This window comes from Trachypithecus francoisi, unplaced genomic scaffold (assembly GCF_009764315.1).
Source record: "Trachypithecus francoisi isolate TF-2019V2 unplaced genomic scaffold, Tfra_2.0 Lachesis_group13, whole genome shotgun sequence".
In the NCBI taxonomy this organism is placed as follows: Eukaryota; Metazoa; Chordata; class Mammalia; order Primates; family Cercopithecidae; genus Trachypithecus; species Trachypithecus francoisi.
Genome location: NW_022681458.1, coordinates 86,503,110 through 86,522,177, shown reverse-complemented (window position 1 = coordinate 86,522,177; position 19,068 = coordinate 86,503,110). Strand labels below are relative to the sequence as shown.

At 45.9% G+C, this 19,068-nt stretch overlaps 2 protein-coding genes across 5 annotated transcripts; both read right to left on the bottom strand.

Annotated features, from left to right (window-relative positions):
- Window positions 1–12: 12 nt before the first annotated feature.
- NR4A2 (nuclear receptor subfamily 4 group A member 2) lies at window positions 13–10,267 on the bottom strand. 3 transcript variants are annotated; one of them, XR_004441763.1, is made up of 8 exons: window positions 8,067–10,267; window positions 6,222–6,345; window positions 4,851–5,716; window positions 3,935–4,064; window positions 3,383–3,546; window positions 2,279–2,481; window positions 1,714–1,771; window positions 13–1,564 (listed from the first exon to the last, which is right to left on the bottom strand). XR_004441763.1 is itself a non-coding variant. In XM_033231443.1 (8 exons), the coding sequence occupies exons 3-8, from the start codon at window positions 5,712–5,714 to the stop codon at window positions 1,308–1,310; spliced, it is 1,797 nt and encodes a 598-aa protein (XP_033087334.1). In that variant the 5' UTR covers window positions 5,715–5,716; window positions 6,222–6,345; window positions 8,067–10,267; the 3' UTR covers window positions 13–1,307. The 3 variants fall into 3 exon arrangements, 2 of the variants coding, with proteins under 2 accessions (XP_033087334.1, XP_033087335.1); XM_033231443.1 differs by having other exon boundaries at window positions 1,714–1,892; XM_033231444.1 differs by having other exon boundaries at window positions 668–1,564; window positions 1,714–1,892; window positions 4,851–5,538.
- A 1,858-nt stretch (window positions 10,268–12,125) lies between these two features.
- Window positions 12,126–18,358, bottom strand: LOC117094988 (translation initiation factor IF-2-like). 2 transcript variants are annotated; one of them, XM_033231445.1, is made up of 2 exons: window positions 17,803–18,358; window positions 12,126–17,707 (listed from the first exon to the last, which is right to left on the bottom strand). In XM_033231445.1, the coding sequence occupies exons 1-2, from the start codon at window positions 18,246–18,248 to the stop codon at window positions 17,383–17,385; spliced, it is 771 nt and encodes a 256-aa protein (XP_033087336.1). In that variant the 5' UTR covers window positions 18,249–18,358; the 3' UTR covers window positions 12,126–17,382. The 2 variants fall into 2 exon arrangements, with proteins under 2 accessions (XP_033087336.1, XP_033087337.1); XM_033231446.1 differs by having other exon boundaries at window positions 12,126–17,659; window positions 17,803–18,332.
- Window positions 18,359–19,068: the final 710 nt, after the last annotated feature.

The following is a 19,068-nucleotide window of genomic DNA, read 5'->3' as shown; positions in this document are numbered from 1 at the left end:
AAGACGACAAAATTCTGTTCATTTACATGGTTTATTGTTGTAAACATTAAAATTGTCTTTCTCAAAGAAAGAATTTATCAGAAAAAAAATCAGCGTCTCTAACTGTCATACACCATAGAAAAAAAGGCAGTGACTCATATCATGTGCCATACTAGAAATATACAAAGAAAAATACTACAGAATATGGCAATATTAAAATTCTTACTCAAACAAAATAATAAATTAACTGACAATTTTAGACATAAAAAAATTCAAAGTGCTCAGTAATTTCCAGGGAGTTATGTATATTATAAGCACTCTGGAAACAGTCAAAAGCTGCTGCATGCAAGTTTTGTTTAGCTTTAGACAACAAAATAATCAAGATATAAACTTTCTTTTTATCAACATCAACGATACATACAACACTTACAAACAAGGAATGTTGGACGGTGTTACAAACACTATGTGTCCCTTTTGTCAGGATTTTCTGATGTGTAATACTTGTGCCCACCTATTTTACAATTGAGAAAATGTTTAAGCTCAGATAACTACCAATCTTTATAAAATCTAACAGACTACATAGTGTCTGAAATACTATTTATATAATATAGACATTACTGAAGTAGCAAGTGCCTATAACATTTTCAACCTAGAATCAACATGCTTGTCCCTTTTTATGTATTTATTTTCTTTTTTTTTTTTTTTGCAAACACACTTATCTTTTAGAATTTGTAATATTTATTCATAAATAGGCACAAAATAATTTAAAAAGCCAAACTGCATTGGGTAAATTTACAAGCCTTTGCCTTCTTCAACTCATGCCACCCACGCAACATTTAGTTTTACTATATATTACAGCTTTCTTTACAGCAGAAAACTTTTAAGTATTGTTAAAGGGCAATACTTGTGGGTCCCCTTAAGGGGTGTGTGTGTGTGTGTGTGTGTGTTACATTTGTCTGAACTGCAACAACCAAGCATGGCCAAACATTTCCCATTATACAGTATATCAATCTTTCTTCTGAACAATAAACTGATTTTTAAACTGATAATAAAAAGTTTATACCACTGTATTGTGTGTAGTTCATGTTCTAAATCCAGGATGCCCCGGAGCCAAAATGCCCTTTCAGGTTCTGCCTGCAGGTTAGGAAATAGCAACAGTTTTTGTTTGTTTGTTTTCTTTAGGGATCAAGGGGGCTGGGGGGGGTTACAGAAATGGGGGGCAGCTTGAGCTGAGACAGCTCACAGGCCTATCTCTGCCCATGTGACTTGCCCCCTCTGGACAGTTTCCGTTATCTTTCCAGTTCCTTTGAAGTGCTTGGGAGGAGGTCTTAGAAAGGTAAAGTGTCCAGGAAAAGTTTGTCAATTATTGCTGGCGGTGGCACCAAGTCTTCCAATTTCAGGTAGAAAATGCGCTGTAGCCCCTGTGTGCAAAGGGTACGAAGTTCTGGGAGCTTCCCCAACAGTTTGGACAAATAATTGGGGCGGTTCAACCCCCCATTGTTGAAAGTCACATGGTCTTTCAGACAATTTACAATCTTGTTTTGCAGTTCTTCCACTCTCTTGGGTTCCTTGAGCCCGTGTCTCTCTAAAGAAAATATAATCAGAAACAAAAGAAGAATGTACAAGACAGTTAGCTAGTTGGCAAAACCAAGGAGAATCTGTGACAAGGGCAAGCCAGGACAAATCCTGATAGGCAGTTCTGGAGGGGAAGCGCCCTGCACCTGCAGTACTGACCTGTGACCATAGCCAGGGCAGCAATGCAGGAGAAGGCAGAAATGTCGATGTTCATATTCTGCAAGTTGGAGGAGAATTCAACAATGGAATCAATCCATTCCCCAAAGCCACGAACGCATTGCAACCTGTGCAAGACCACCCCATTGCAAAAGATGAGTTTACCCTCCACTGGGTTGGACCTGCAATTAATACCAAAGAGAGAGAGGGGAGAAAAAGAGAGAGAGAAAAGCTAAACAACTAATTACTTGAAGAGCAATAAATGAGGGATTTAAGAGGCACCTAATTACTGAAGAGTTAATAAAATGTAGACCAGTGGACCTTGAAAGGGTTTAATTTCATAACAATCAAGAACGCCCCCTATCCCACCTCCATTCCATTCATCCAAGGCTTCTGGGCTCGTTCCTTCCCTTGTCTTTTTTTGTTTTCTTTCTTTTTCTTCCTTTCTCCGACTTTCATTTCCTATTCTTTTTCTCTACCCCACCCTCTGGTTTCCCTTCATCCCTTTCTTTTCCTTTCTTGATTTCTCTCACAGCCTCCCTGGATTGTCTCCTCCCTCCCTCATTACCTGTATGCTAATCGAAGGACAAACAGTTCTAAGAAAGCTGATTCAAAAAGCAGGTCCTGGTCGGCTTTGGGCAGGTCTGCGAAGCCAGGGATCTTCTCCGCCCAGCCCCGGATGATCTCCATGGAGCCAGTCAGGAGATCATAGAATTGCTGGATATGCTGGGTGTCATCTCCACTCATCTGATAGTCAGGGTTCGCCTGGAACTGGAATTTCATTTTAAAAAGCACTTAATGAGGTTCTCTAAAATATATAACCCGTGAAATTGCTAACCCCGTTTCTAGTAGGGGAGCCAGGTTTTTATAACAATTAAACCTCTCTCTGACCAGTAAGGAAATTAGATGTTCCGGGGCAATTAATTCAATTAGGGATGGTGCTACGAGGTCGCTGCTTTAAATATGTAAATTACCATTTCCATACAGACTAAATACAGTGCCATCCAGCCCTGGGAAACGCTCACTCTTATCTCCACAAAACAATTGACACGTTAGTATTCATGCTAGTCCCAGAGTGGGCCTCGAGCTGAGACGCCCTTTTGCAAATCTTAATAAAATTGCAGTCACTACCAGGTTTGCTCAACATACTTCCTCCAATTAAAGCCCGCATATTTTTCACAGCTGGAGTAAAAAAGATCTGACCACTTGATCCCCCACCCCACTGCCATTCTTCACACCCTCTCCTTCCCTTCCCTGACCCCCAGACAGGCCCTACATCCTTCCCCAGCACAGTGCCAGGAAGGATGAGGATTAAAGCATCTACCTCTATGGAGGACTGGGAATAAAGTAGATCGGGGAGAGGGGAGTTCCTACAGCCCCTGGATTTCATGGTAGAGGAGGCACTGGGGTATATGGAAGAGGAGGGGCGGAGGGGTAGTGGGGTAGTGGGAATTCACACAGCTTCAAACCCTGTGGCATGTCCCTCTTCTCCTTCCTCTGTCCTGTCCTCATGTCTATGCCCCCAGCTACAATCCCTGGCCAGAGCTGTGAGGCATATAGTCTTGCTTGCCTTCTTTACCCCATTGAATGTGAGGGTTAATGGTGGATGTGGGGGGGGGGTCCTGCCCATCTGTCGGTTTATCCACATGATTTCCCCCCACCAGCTTCTTACCCTGGAATAGTCCAGGCTGGTCATAGCCGGGTTGGAGTCGACATGGGCCCTGACGAGGGCACTGATCAGACTCACCGGGGGCGAAGGGGGAGAGGGCTCCTGTGGGCTCTTCGGTTTCGAGGGCAAACGACCTCTCCGGCCTTTTAAACTGTCTGTGCGAACCACTGCAAAGGAAGAGCCCTGTTAGCGCCGCTTTTCCGAGCCCAGGCCCAGCTGCTGCCTCGGTCCCTCCCCGGGGAAGGCCGCAGCCGCGGGGCACCAGGCTGAGCGGCTCAGGGCCCCACTGCTTGTAAAGCCTTTACTGACGAGAAGCATTAAAAAATGCGGGGTTATTTTATGTCTTCCTCCAAATGGGTCGTATAGTTAAAGGAGAGAAGGGCCTGGCGGCCTTCTCTAGGGGAAGCAGGGCAAGCAGGCAGCTGCTGGGTCCTGAAGGCCAGACTGAGGGGGAGCCGGAGAGCCCAGCACCGGGAAGTGGAACGTGATGCTGGAGTATGAGCAGTGGTTTCCTAAGGGCGCAAACTGGAGGGTCGGCAGCTCCCCTCTACCTACCTTCTTTGACCATCCCAACAGCCAGGCACTTCTGAAATCGGCAGTACTGACAGCGATTCCGGCGACGCTTGTCCACTGGGCAATTTTTATTTGCTAAACACACGTATTTTGCATTTTTTTGCACTGTGCGCTGCAAAAGGGGACAATATAGACCAAAAATTTTTTTCCTTCTTTTGAAAATCAGGCAACTCGGAGAAAATTTCTGATATGTGGCTGGGGTTTACGATTCCTGCCCACAAACAAACACATACACACAATTCCATTTTATTTTTTTCTCTTCCTTTTCTTTCTTTCTTTTCTTTTTCCTCCCCCAGGGCATTTAACAGAAGAAAATTGATAGCGTTAACATTTGAGCTAACCTTGCCGCTCCTTGCTGTGTTTTATATGCCAAGAGAAGGAGAAGGAGACGCTCAGTAAATACAAATCCGTGGGCATTCATATTATTTACATTCCTTGGAGACCTTCTCTATTTAAAATGATAAGATTATTCAATCAGGATGGCGAAATAAAGAGATCACTTAATTTGACCATAGGGAATTCTGTTCCACTTGGTTAGCTCAGACACGGTTCTCTGTCCTAACCAATTTCATTCTGAACAGGGAAGACAGCTCCTAGCACATGCAAATGACCCTCTTCCAACTCCGGCTCCAGCAACTTCGGGCGGGGGCCAGCCGGGTCAGCTCAGTGCGAGGGGGATGCGACCCTGGCCTCCCAGTCTTTCTGCTTCCCTTTCTCAGACACCCGGAAGTCCCCGCCGCAGCCCGTGGACTCCTGCAGGGTAGCTTCGGTGGACCCCGGAGAGCGGGGCAGTCCTGGGAGAGCTGGGGCTGGGCTGCCAGCACCAAGGCGGAGGCACTCCGGGGTCCCAGGCACTAGGGGCTCCCTACCTGCCTACTCCACTCAAGCCACCGCTCACCTTAAAGAAGCCTTTGCAGCCCTCACAGGTGCGCACGCCGTAGTGTTGGCAGGCCGCGTTGTCCCCACACACAGCGCACAGCCCCTCGTTGGAGGGGGAACCCCGCGACGGCGGCGAGGGCACCTGCGTGTCGAGCAGCTGCGACGCGTGGCCGATCTGCAGGCCCGGGAAGCCCATGGACGCGGGCTTGCGAATGGGGTTGGGTACAGCAAAGGTCTGCCCGTCCACCACGTGGTGGCTGCTGGCGGGCTCCGGGTTCATGGGAACGTGCAGGGGCCCGTCGAAGCGCATCTGGCAACTAGACACCGGGGTGCCAGGGGGCGATTGCTTAAAGGAGAAGAGGGAGAGGCGGGAAACTGGCGTTTTCCTCTGCTCGATCATGTGCGTAGTGGCCACGTAGTTCTGGTGGAAGTTGTGGAGAGACCCCGGGTCGTCCCACATGGGGCTGTGCTGCACCTGGAAGCCGGGGGTAGTGGGCGTCGGGGGCGAGGAGGGCTTGTAGTAAACCGAACCGGAGTGCGGCATCATCTCCTCAGACTGGGGGGGCAGGTGGCTGTGTTGCTGGTAGTTGTGCATCTGAATGTCTTCTACCTTAATGGAGGACTGCTGTCCGGACAGGGGCATTTGGTACAAGCAAGGTGGCTTGACGTCGTAGCCTGTGCTGTAGTTGTCCATAAAGGTACTGAAGCTGGGGAGAGAAGTGGTGGCAGTGATTTCAGTGTTGGTGAGGTCCATGCTAAACTTGACAAACTCTGGAGTTAAGAAATCGGAGCTGTATTCTCCCGAAGAGTGGTAACTGTAGCTCTGAGAAGCGGGGCTGGCTCCTTGAGGCGAGGACCCATACTGCGCCTGAACACAAGGCATGGCTGGAAATGAAACAGGGTGATACACACTCAGCCTGGTCAACTGAACACTTCCTCCCGGGCTCGGGTACACCTGGAGCTACACCGGCAGCCCGCGGCAGTCAGAGAGCGTATGGGGGAGCGAGAGGAAGGGCAGGAGAGGGAGAATGCTGCAGAACAACAGTGTAGGATGTGGAAAGACTGACCAAATAAAGACCCAGAGCTAAAAAGCTACTGAGGGTCCACACCCCTAGGTATTTCCAAACATCTCCTCCATACCACCCCCCACACCTTTTTACAGTCAATCCCACTCAGATGAGCCTCTTCTCTGAAGCTCAGATTCAGCAGTCTCTTTCTAGAAATGACCATCTAGAAATGAAGTTGAATTTCACGATGAGAAAGTTGTTCCCCAAGGCGATGGGTTGGGCAAACCTTAAGTTACAGAGTTTGCCAAGAAGATCGCCTTGTCCTGTTTCTTAATGTTTGGGGAACTCCGGAGAGTAAAGGAAAGAAATGAAGTTGCACTAACCTTCAGCCGAGTTACAGGCGTTTTCGAGGAAATTAAAGGTGGACAGTGTCGTAATTCAATGAAGGACAAAGTTTCCAAGATTTTTAGAAAAGCAATGGGGAGTCCAGCCTGTCCAATCTCCTCCCTGAAATACAGACACAGGAAGCTTCAGGGTATCTTCCTGACAGAGATTCAACTGGGCATATGTAGACTCACCAGGCAGGCCCTTCTATGCCTTCCCTGTTCATCTCATTGGAAGTGAGTGGGAAGCCATTACCAAACACAGCACTTAAAATGAATGTATAAAAGAAATGACTTGAAACAACAGAAAATACCACCCATTGCACTGTGTAAATCCTTGCAGAGAGAGGATCCTGCAAGAGGAAAGTTAGTCCATGAACTCATTTAACATTTATGATGTAATGAACTGGCCCCTTTGCTATAGTGTAGGTGGAGAGGTCATTTCCATCTTAGGTTAATTCAGGACCTCAGTTTGAAGACTAGAGTCTGAAAATACAGCATTGGAACCTTCTCTTGCATTTTTTTTTTTTTTTCATGTGGTGAAATTGCCTTTTCTTTTGGTAGAGGGGAAGAAAGTAGAAGTCAAGAATATAAAATGAGAAAACAATCTTCCCCCTTATAAAATGTTAGAAAGACCTTGACTGAGAAGGCAATTTGAGTGGAAGCATCCGCATTTCTAAGGTGCTTTTGACAGAGCACTGGGATTGGAGCTGCAGATAAATTGATGTTCACTTTTCCAGAAAACTTGTCTTTCAGCATCTTTAATGGCCACAAGGTGGGAAGAGGGGACCCTACTTTTCCAGGAGTATCTTAGGTCAATTGCAGAGAGAGGACATACTGCTTATATGGTATTGGCACCAATATTAGAAATGTTTCCCAGAACAGCAAGACGAACACCTTCCCCATAATGCCTTCCACGATCCGCCTTTCTGGAACAAGGCATTCTTGTGTCCTAGTAATTTTCAGATGTTCCCACTTAGAAGGCATTCTAGCGCACAGACAGTCTTACTACTAATGAAAAAGAAAGCCAGTATCCTCTCTTTCTATTCTTTCCCCTCCCCCACAATCTTGCTTCCTAGTGGGGGGGGGGGGTGATTACCCAGAAAAAGCAGAAAGGAGACTCGACCTCCACAGCCCTTAGAGATATTCCTGTGTTGGATATTAACTCCCTGGTAGCTCCACAGTTTCATAACTGTACTCTTTACATATTCATATTCTCTCTCTCTCTCTCTCTCTCTCTCTCTCTCTCTCTCTCTCTCTTTCTCTCTCTCTCTCCACATTCGCAAAGCCAAGGACAGCATATGTCAAAACCAGAAATTTCAGACAACTTAGTAACAGGACACTCTACCAATACCACCCTTACTCAACAATACCCGGGAAACATCGCGCGCTGGCCAGCCGCGGAGACACAGTTCCCAAGCAACGCATAAACTGAAGAACTTTCTCTCCCTTGTCAGTTTGTGGGCAGCTTCCCTCGTATACACAGGACTTGGAGTCTCCGTCTTCACAGGCCACAATCAATTCCTCACTAACAGCAAACTTTGCTCACATTTCCGCGGGCTAGTCCTCAGCTCCCAAACTGTGGAGTCTCCCTTCCACGTCCACCAATGAGAAGCCTGGAAGCCTCTGTCGGGAGCCAACTCCCCACTAGTGCCAAAGCCGGAGTTCGAACAAATGCCCCTCGGTAACTACGCGCACGCACTCCCCATCCTTCGGTCCCACTCTCACTAGAAGCCTCTGGCTCCCACTTCCAAAGAACCTATCCCACACAAGTGGAAAGAAGAGACGTGCAAAAGAAGGAAGAAGCATAAAAGAAGGCGAACTGCATGGGCTGCATCTACTCACTTAGGAGTTCTCCGCGTCTCTCTTCATTCATTCAACTCTGCCGAAGTGCAGTTCCCTCTGGGAGCCTGGGCGCAGGGGTCGGGGAGGGGTGGGCGAGCTGGGCGAAGGGAGCCCGGACACCTCACGCAGGGAGGGAGTAGGGACAGGCGGCCGGCTGGACAGGCAAAAGGGACCGCGGAGCTGTGCGCGAGCCGCCGGGAGGACTGGCCCTGGCCGCCAATGTGCCTTTGTTTATGTGGCTCGCGCTGCCGCTGCCAACATGCACCTAAAGTCTCCGCGCGTCAGCGCGCGTCAGCGGCCCGCGGCCCAATCGCGGCGCCGCCGCGCTCCCTGGACTCCTGGCCCGCGCTCGCTTTGGTATATTTCCGACCTGACGTCACGAGCAGGGCCGATTTTAAGGTGGGAACCGCTCCGCGTTCACCTTGGTAGCCAGCTTGGGTGGTTTTTGGTGTTTTCTTTTCTTTTTTTTTTTTTCCGAAAGAGGTGTGACCTCTCCCAGGTTTGCGCAGCCCGCAGTGCCGCGACACTTCACTTTCCCCCAAGCCCCCGCGCCCTCGCAGCGGCTCGGCCGCTCACATGTGGGGAGGGTGCAACAAAAGCCCAGGCGGAAGGGAAGGCCGGCGTGGGCCAGGTAGCACGCACCTGGAGCCGCACGGAATGGGATGTGCCTTGCAGCGCCCTAACCTCTCCCACCCACCTTCGTCACCCCCTTAGCGGAAGAGCGAACAGATGTCCCATGACACGAGACGCTCAGAGGGTTCACGCAGTTCGGGTGGGATTTCCCTACCCGGTTCATCCCTTTTACTCCCTTTTCCTGTCCCAGGCCTCCTCCTCTTCTGGCATATATTCATTCTCATTCTCTCTCTCTCTCTCCCTCCCTCCCTCCCCCCACTCCCACACTCCCATCTGAAAGGGAATGGGAGTGGGGGTAGGGCTTATTTTTCTGTTTCCTTATTTCCATGCAGTGCCCACGTTCGATGGAGGACGTGGTGCCTGGGGTTGGGGGTGGGGGGGAAGAGGAAGGGGAGAGAGAAGACAGTGACCGTGACCCAGCTCTTTAGAAACCCCAAAAGTCAGAGTGAAGCGTCGCGCCTTTTTCTTTCGCAGACAATGCAGCCGAGCAGCAGGCAACAGGTGCGCCTTCTGCAGAAAGGTATTCTGATTCCCACCTTCTGCAAACTCTAATACTTTCGATACTCCTCGGTGCCCACCAACTTGTACCCCTTCCACGAGTTTTAGAGAAATAAATCGACCTTCGTTTGAAACACAAGGTCTATCACAGCCTCAATCTTAGAGCCCAGAACGACTGGACAAGAAAAGCTAAGCGGGTGGGGATTGGAGACAGCGTCTCCGCAAAGCGTAATGTGTGAGCCTACAACCCAGCCAGGAGAGGGGCCCGAGCGGACTGTGGGAGCGTGTCCCACCCCCGCAGCCGTCCGAGTCGCCGCCGATTCTGCTTTGCAATTCATTTCCCCTCGCCAGGCCGCGGGCGCAGGGAGCTTTCTAGCAAAGACAACGCCGCGGCTCCGGAGGGCAAGCTCCCTCCCCCAGTCTCCCGGCCGGAGCTGGGCGGTCTTCCTAGGGCTTCTCCCGCGGGGCTGGAAGAGGCTGGACCTTGAGAGGGAGAGTTCGGAGCCGCCCCCGCTTTTCTACTCGCGCAGAGCGTCCCAGCCGCCCCTCCTTTCTCGGCGTGGCTCGCTTCCAGGCCGACGGGACCCTTTTGCAACTTGCCCCCCTACTCGTGTTCTCAGTACCGGCCGATGGCGCCGTGGAACTATTCGGGATCCCGGGCTGCTCAGCCCTAATCTGCAGCCCCGCCTTTGCCTACTCCCTGCTGCCCCCAGCTCGCCGGCGGCTGGGGAGGCGTTGCCAACAGATGCCCTGCGGCTGCCCCAGGAAGCCGCGGGCTCTTTCTGCGCCGCAGCCTCCGGGAAACCTACGTGACCACCTTAAGTTTCCCCCAGATGTTGCGGCTGCAGCTACTGCAGCCGCCGCCGCCGCTGCTCCGCGGTGCCCTAGCGGGCGCAAGAAAAAAATAAAACCAGGAAGTGGGTGGGGGGGCAGGTTGTGGTGGCGGGTAAGGGTGTGTGAGTAGGGGGATGAGGAGGGGAGGGCGAAGAATAGCATATTAGCATGAGCTCGGTAGCGTCAGCGCCCCGTGGGCAGAAGCGATTCCATGCGAACGAAAGGGAAAAAGTGAGAGTTTGGAGAGCCGGGGAGAAGGAAGGGGGTGGGGGTGGCGGTGACGCAGGGGCGCAGGCATTGACGCACCGGCCAGGCTGGGCCCAAAATAGCAGCAACACCAGCTCAGAGGCGCCCTCCCGGGTTCCCTTCCCCTTCCGCGAGGGAGCAGGGCGCGGCCACGGGGAGCTTTCCTTGATCCCCGCGGTGGGCCAGGCTCCCGGCCGCTCTTTTCAGGCAGTCGGAAACTCAAGCACAGGCACGCCGGGGTGGCAGTTATTATTTTTTAATATAGTCCTAGGAAAACGGGGGCCGGGAGAACTTTCAGGTTGGTTATAACCACCAGCCTCCATACACATACTCCCGTCTAAGTAGATGCATTCACTCTGCACGCTTCCCCCTCCCTCATTGCCATAAAAAACATTCAATTTAGATTGGGTTGAGCCTGGGACAATTTGAAAATGTCGTCCCAGAGAACTGAAAAGTGTCCTGGAGTTCTTCAAGTGAGCTCCAAGGAAGCCAAACATTGTAATGTGATGCGTTATTCTTTAACAGCAACCTGTCGAGTGCGGCTTCCTGATAACAGCCTTTGTCCAAGTCTTAATGCCACCAAGAATGAAGGGTCGCTTTCACAGCAGCTTATTATAAGAATTATTATTAACTGGGAATGGAGTGATTACATATAAAATTAAAATGAGAGAAAGGGGAGACCTTTCTTATCTATTCTATCATCTGTGTAAGAGTTCTCTCCTCTTCAAAGTCCTATTCTGGTTTCTGGGAAGCTTTTACTGTTTCTTAGGAAGACACGCCGGATGTAAGGCGTTAAACTCGTTTAAACCAATTTTGAATAAGCTACTTCTTAGGCTGGGGTTTCTGTAGGGCCCGGATGAGCTGGGTTGGAAAGGATTCAGCATATAGATCAGAAAGTGTTTAAAAAAAAAAAAAAAAAAGGCCACGCTCAAAACCCCAGACTACAGTTTTCCTCAGCAGATTCTGATGGGACGATGTCTCAGTAGCACCGCCAATGTGTGTGTAATTGACTGATCCAGTCAGTAGGGGGCCTGACTCCACAACGTTCAAGAGAATAACACACACACACACACACACACACGCACGCTATTAAGCTAAACCAAAGAGAAGGCTGCAGGCCCAAATATTCATATTGTACTGGAATTCATAAATAACTAAAAATCTTTGATTCTCTTCTGTTTTCTCCAAAAGGGAAACAGTTTTAACACATGGGATTAGGGTCACAAAAGATTTTCTTTATTTCCTCCTGCTCATGTTTAACTCACTATTAGGTCACAGAAGGAAAAAATCAAACTGGTAATAAAATCTCTCATTTTATCACCAGCAAGTTCAAACTGGCATACAGTTTGGAAAAATGAAACCATGTTTTAAAATCCTATGATTACATGTTTAAATAAATTATAGTTTAGAAGGAGATTCCTGTGGGTATATTTGCTAGTACATAAGAGAATGCTTTTGTGCACAGAGATTTAATTACACATATGGAATCAAAATGTAGAATTGAACAACCTTTCAGAAAATGTTAAAACGATGCTTTAGGCTAAAAGAAACTGAAATTCTGCATTTATATGACTGCAACCCTTCAAGATTCTTGAACATAAATAGTTCAAGTAAAGTATTTTATAACTCAATTAAAATGACAATAATGGTTTTTTCAGGACCCTGTAGCTGATATAACTTTAAACTATTGCCATGTATAAATGTGTAAAGTTATCCCACAATGAAGGTTATTTTCTTAATAATTTTTAAAATAAATGGGATTAAAAATTGCTCCTATCTTCTTTTGAAACCAACTGCAATAAATTAAAAAGCATTACTATTAAGAAATACTATTGGATGACCACAGAAAACATTTAGGGAGGTAATGTTACTATATTATCTTTTATGATATTAACCAATATTAAGTAGAACATATTGGTACATGTAAACATATTTTCATTAAAAATCAACATAAATAATAAATATACTCACATCTAAACCAAAGTATTTTATTTTATGCATGGCTAGGCAGATTATACTTAATAAAACTGAGCTTTTGGCATAATTTAGAAAGCAAACATGAATGTAATCCCATAGGATTTTCTATTTTAATGCATGGGAAAGAGGCCTTTAGGGATTTCTTTCACCATTCTTCCCAAATGACTTCAGAATAGACCTTACAATGCAGGTATAGTGAAACAGACATACCTGTTATGCTGTAAGAGTGGAGGCAACTTTAAGATTTTTCATAATAAAATTACTTAGTAGGACCTATTTTTAGCATTAAAAGACATTTTAAATTACATTTGGACAAACTCATTCACAGCATTCGTTGCCATTGGGCACTAAGTCACATTACTGATAGAAGAAATAAATTTTCACTTTGAAAAAAATCTGTTTCTGAAAATACAAATTGAGTTTTTACTTCTGAAAGTTTTTTTATTATTTTGCTTTTGCCATTTCATTTGCATTGACAGGATATTAATTGACCAAATTGTTTGTTCCTTTCTCATAGGATGGTTAAAGAACAAGTCTACTGCTTTGTTAATATTCACATTTTGGGTAGTTGTAGATTTTATTCAGTATTTCTCAGCCGATTTTTACCAAAAAGCACTTAAAACAAATACTTTTAAAATTATTTCTTACTTTGATACAGAACTCAGTACAAGAAATGTGTAAAGATGTGCAGAAAAAAACACAGCATTCTTTTTTCTAGAAGCATCTTCTTGTAAATTAAAATTATGAAACTGAACATATGGTAAAACCTCATGCCACTCAAACAGTATTTTGCATAATAAAAATCCTTCATTTTTTTGTTAATACTTGACACACAGTTCCCATCTCCTAAATACTTGCTTTAAAATTAACCACTTACTATTTTCTTATTTAAGAACTATTTTTTATTAGGCAAAGAAGAATAACTTTGGTTTTAGATTTCATTGCTAATTTTAGTAAACATGGGCATCACTAAAATGTACAAAGTCCTAACAGACAGTGTAAAGATTCTGAAAATAAGTTGCTACATGCTAAGAAAATATCAAATATCTGCAAATTCTAAAAGTAGTTAATAACATTAGTAACACTACCAGTATTAGATAGCATTTATTTAAACTTAGATAAAATACATATATATGTAAATCACAGCTGGCTAGTTTTTGTTCTATCTTTAATGATAAAATAACCACTTTTGATTTTTTCCTTAGACTAATTGGTGGTTAGAATGTCTCAATTTAATTTACAAAATGAAGGTATTGATAATATTGCAACAGAGACATATATGCCCTTTTCCTCATCATAATTCTGCAATTATCAAGCCTACAATTTTAACACTACAAAAGTAACTTAAAGCAAGGACCCTTATAGTGATAAGTAATAAATCTAATTACCATATCCTTTGAATAGATGTAATATAAATTTCATTGCTCACTTAAAAGTTCTAAAGTTAACAGCATAAACTTGAAGTTGAGTAATTAAGTAATCCTTATATAGACACTTATTAAAGTATTTATACATATTATCTTAAATCTACATCTATCATTTTGCCAATTAAAATTAGGACTTTAATTGCAATTAAGTAATTTAATTGCCAATTGAACAGCAAAATTGCTAAGTGACTAATTTTAATGCCTATTTTAATTACCAATCATGACTGGGGAGGGAGCTAATCAAGTTACATCAAGCAGTACCAGAGTAATGATGTGAAAAAAAAAAAAGGTAGAACAAACATTCAAGGCTACATGCTTCAAAAAAAAGAAACATAAATTAAATAAATGCAAACACAATCCTATAACTGCATAAAATACTGTATTTCAGTATCTCAATACAGAACATGAAACAAGATTAATTAAAGAAGCCCCTGTCAATCTTCAAAGTAAGGACAACCAAAGTCAAATTTTATATGGTATTTACATGGCACCCATGCTAACCCAGATAAAAACAAAAGCTGTATACAGCCGAGAATAAAGTTTCCTGCTTGGCTGGTTAAACATTTGCAGACTGGTAGTTAAAAAATAAATCTTAAATGAAATACCATAAAAGAGAGAAACAAGTTTCCCAATGCAACAACGTGGATTTTGCATTTGAAAAGCCAACAGGGCAAGTGCAACGGGGCACTAGACTCTTTCCTGGTTGTTCCTCTCAGCCACAATCGCTTGAGTGAAGACTTCTAGGAGAGGCCTAATGCCTGTCCATAGCTGTCCCATGTTACCTTGAGAAAAACAGACTCCTGGCCCATCTTAAATACTTAGCATGGGGAATATACCTAATTCTAATAGTCTTTCTTCATTCAGTTAGAATAAACATGCACACTCAAGATAAAGGCTGAAAACCAGCAGGCAACCAGAATCACTGGTGAAAATTTTCTTGGACAACACAAACATATTTTCAAAAGTTTTCATATTCAGACTAATTCTCAGATTAGCAATATGGAAGGGCACTATTGAAAGGAGGAGGTGAAGCTGAGAACTCAAAAAACAGAAAGTGATTCCCTGTAGGCAGTAACAATTCTAGTACTTTCTGACTATAGGGTTTCCCTTGGCAGCCAGCCACCTCATTTAGAGTAACAATGGACATCCATCAAATCTTCATTTAAAATAAAAGTCATGCTCAAGATACATATTTTATTTTTGTTGTCATATATATATATACACACCAAAAGTATACCTACCTATGTCTACAAAAGGGTCCAAGATTATTAATGAAATATATGTAAGCCTATAACTTGATGAAAAGCATATCGTGCAGCTCGGCATTTTATTTACTAATGGACTTCAATTCTGAAATGAAGCACAGCAGGACTTTCGGCCTGGCTTTTGAAGAAGGAACACTTTAATAATCACTGGTCCTGACAAAAGACTGCAATATCTGTTCATGACAATAACAGCTTTATAAAGCAAGTTCTGTGTGACTGATTAAAGGACACACTCACCGCCTATTCACAAGTCATGGAGATGGAGTCATTATTGACAAGCTCACCATCACTACTGATCATGTTTAAAACACATCGAGTGCTGGTGCTACAAAAAGAAATAAAACCTCAGCCATTAGAAGATTTTAAAAACAGCCCCAGAAAACAGGATTGCCATAACTTATGTATATCTTAATGTGTTCTGTATAAGATTTTCTCCTATATACACACACAAAAGATCTTATTTGATAATAATTATCAAAGTTATCGAACTAACTCAAGCACTAGGTAACAAATCAGCCACTACAAAAGGGGGGGGGGGAGGAGAAGCATCGTCTTATAATTTCACAATAATTCTGAAAGAACATGATATATAGACAAACTTTCAAAATGTTAACACTTTCCGAAACTTGACATGACTGAAAGTAAATACTTTTTCAGACTGTTCATGCCTATTTTGGGCATTCTGCTAGTCATTAGTTTACATGAATTAATGTTTACATAGTGCCAGAAGCGAAAAGTTTTAAAAGTGTGTCTCTACCTTTCAAATATCCTTTAGTAGGTAAAAGTAAACATAAAGTTTAGAAATTCTAGTAAGTTATTTTACTTTTTTGCCCTTAAAGTATTGTCTTTCTATGTGATCCATCTGTATTAGTGAATAGAAAAAGGATACAGTAAAATACAACCAAAGACAACCACGTTTATAAGCTGAAAGGCAATCAAAACATTTTATTAGTCACCAGGATATTTAAAAATCACACCTGTGAAATATTGCAGAATCAATCCAGTAGGAGAGAAACAGCAATTTAAGTATGCTGTCACTGACATGTTGGGAGGAAAAAGCAAACTACCAGTACCACCATGTACATGATTCAAGTTAAGCTACATAAATAGTGAGTGCATGGGGTTGTGGATACAGAAACTGGTTCGCTGAGGAGGTGCTACTTACATTTCCTGTATTTCATATTTCTGAGAACTGTCTTCTGTAATTTCCAAAGTGTAGGAATGGTTGAAGTTTGAAAATAAATGGAGAATTTCAAATAGTTAATGAATAGATTTAGGAGCTATACTGAAACAAACTAACAGAAAATACGTTTTCCGGAGTCCTTTAATTTTGTATGCTTAAAAGTATGGTGTTCCTGAAAATGGCTAATTCTTGTTGAAGTAACTAGCTCTGGAAGTCCTAGTTTCCATTTCTCCATACTTCATCTATTAATCGGTTGGCTGGCAATTTCCGACACCCCCGTTTTGCTAAACTTTATAAATTTTGCTTTGTCCAGAGGTAGGAGGGGGAGGGAGATGGGCAATACAGAAACAGATTTTACAGCCAGAATATGACATGGCCCCTCAAACTACAAATAGATGTTGTAGAATTTGAAATGTAGCTCTGTAGCTCAATTTATACCACAGAAATTGCGAGATGCTATCTTCCTGTTGTTATAACGTATCAGGTCAAGGGATATAAATTGTACCAGGTAATTCATTTTGCTGTTCAGAGAGTCATTAAGTTCCTCCCAGAATATATGTGATTGATATCCCTGGAGGTGAAAGGCTAAAGGAACCATATGGCAACATGTTGCATTCCGTATGCTATCTGCCCATCCGTGCTTAAGCTGTCATTAGCAACATCTGTACCTTACGGAAATCCAGCTGCGCCGACGACGGCTGACAGAATTGTACTTGGGGGGGGGAAATCTAGCTTAGCGCCATTAACTTGAGACTTAGAGTCTATCTACCAGGACGGATGGAAGCTTTCACAATTAGACGAGACGACACAAATGCTTTATTAAAGTTTAATTTTGAACTCTCAATTAGCGAAAGTGCATTACAAATCGATTGTAATTTCCTAGAAGGTACAGCAAGTTCTCTGCCTGCCTGCCACGTGAGAGACGCTCCAGAGCAAGCTTCCCCAGCTCCCAGCAGCAGAAAGGGGATGGTTCAGAGCCGGTCTCCTCATCCCAGGAAGTCCCTAAAATCTGCGCCAGCCCCTCCTCCCGCAGGGCGGGGGCGTCCACGGCGCGAACCCGCCAGAGATGTAGGGGGAAGTGTAGGGGGCTGGTCCGCAGCCTTGGAGGGGTGGGGCGACAGGAGGGAGCGGCCGGGGGAGGAGAGGCAGGCAGGCAGGCGGGCGGCGGGAGAGGGGCCTCTATTATCTCGGCTTCTCGGGAGGAGCCTCATCTAGTCAGTCACGCAGGAGAAGTTTCTCTTTCGCTCTTCGCGCTACACACCCAGGTTGGCTTCCAGCGCGCAGGCGAGGGGGGCGAAGAGGGGGGACCGGAGTCCCGGAAGGGCAGCCCGGCGTTCACACCCATCCCTACTCCCCTCCTCCCGACCCAAACAAAGCCCCCCGACTCTAAGTCCAGGATACGTTACCTGCCCGGCGCTCCCGGCCCCTCGGTCACCGCATCCCCAGCTGGACGCGCGTGGTACGGGTCCCGCTCCCCGGGGCTCACAAAGTGGTCGCCCCCGGCTGGATAGATCCCCCTCTCTCGACATACTGGGGCGGTTTTTGGGATAGAGGGAACACGGGAAGTGAAACCGGAGGCTGGGGCAAGGAGAACTTACTGATAAAATAGAAAAAAAAAAAAAAAAAAGCCCACAGGGCCCGGGTCCTGACCAGGGGCGAAAGAGGCCTGTTACCTTTCGGGGGCTCGCGGCCGACAGAGAGGCGAGCCGGGGAGTCGCCCGCCCCCCTCCCCCGGCCCCCGGCCCCCGGCGGCGACAGCAGCTGCACACACAGAAGCCCATTGTCGCCGGCGTCCGGCGCGCAGCCCCGCGGACTCGGCCCCGCGGCCAAGCGCGTCAGCGGCCCCGTCAGCCGGGCCGGGCTCCGTGACGCGCGCGCAGCCCGCGCTATAAATAACCAGCCGCCGGGCGGCTCGGGCGGCTTTCCAGTGACGCCGGGGCCGAGGCGCGGGAGGAGGAGGGCGAAAGGAAACAATAAAACCGCCCGCCAGCCTCCCAAGCCTCCCTCCTCCCTTCCCGGGCCGCCCGCGGCCCTTCGCGCCGCGCTTCTCTTTCCCCGCCCCGGCCCGCCCTGCGGGGAGCGCCGCTCGCGGGTGGGAAGGAGCCAGGCGTGCCGGCATCCCCGAGTGCTGCCGGGGCCCCGGGCGGGAGGGGGTTTTCCACGCACCCCGCGATGGCGAAGTGGGAACTTAGCGACAAGTTTAGCGAGGGCATCGCTGTGTTCCTTTCTAGTCGAGTTGAAATGACCCGATGCTTTTCCCGCTCCGCCACACACCTATTCCAGTACAGGTCTGATGTGTTTTTGTGGTATTAAGTCCTCAACCGAAAATAAAAGTGAAAAACCTGTCGTCTTCAACGTCAGCATTATCTAGGTTTTTGTGGGGCCAGGCTTGCATTAGTGTTTTCATTCGGGATGTTGGATTATATAGAAAGGGTGCCCCGTAGAAACAGCGCGGGCATGGGTTCCAGGACCCAGGATGTCAGCTGCGGTGCATTTTACAGGTCTTATTGCCGTAGAACTTAGCGTAGGCCTGAAACATGGCATAAATGAACTTTCTAAAAGTCGATTTTCTCAACGTTAAAGAGATTACGTTTTAACTATGGACTTTAATAAAGGCTCCCACTTGAAGGGGGCAAGCCTCTCTGTAGGAAAGTATTAATATTTTTGTGGAGACTTTCATTGCTATCTTCCATACTCAGGCAATTGTGTCACACACCCTGACACTTGTCCTATTCATTAAGGTACCCATATACAACTGGAGACAGTCTGTTTTCTTGGGACCATCAATTAGTAGACTATAAAACTGTATTTCGTCTTAAGCAAAATGTCTCAGCTATATGAACATGTTTTCTGAGGTGCTGATATAGATACAAATTTGCAGATGCAAGCAAGCTGTTGCAGTGACTTTCATGGGTAGAGTGAGTTACTAGTGTTGGGGG

Bases quoted from the DNA above. Each gene is read 5' to 3' on its own strand.
- LOC117094988 (XM_033231445.1), bottom strand. From the start codon at position 18,248: ATGCCGGCACGCCTGGCTCCTTCCCACCCGCGAGCGGCGCTCCCCGCA. The intron at 17,708-17,802 runs GTAACAGGCCTC...TCCTTGCCCCAG, and splicing joins CGGCCGCGAGCCCCCGAAAG to CCTCCGGTTTCACTTCCCGT.
- NR4A2 (XM_033231443.1), bottom strand. From the start codon at position 5,714: ATGCCTTGTGTTCAGGCGCAGTATGGGTCCTCGCCTCAAGGAGCCAGC. The intron at 2,482-3,382 runs GTAAGAAGCTGG...ATGAAATTCCAG, and splicing joins CCAGCCTGGACTATTCCAGG to TTCCAGGCGAACCCTGACTA. The intron at 1,893-2,278 runs GTAATGAGGGAG...TATTAATTGCAG, and splicing joins GTCCTTCGATTAGCATACAG to GTCCAACCCAGTGGAGGGTA.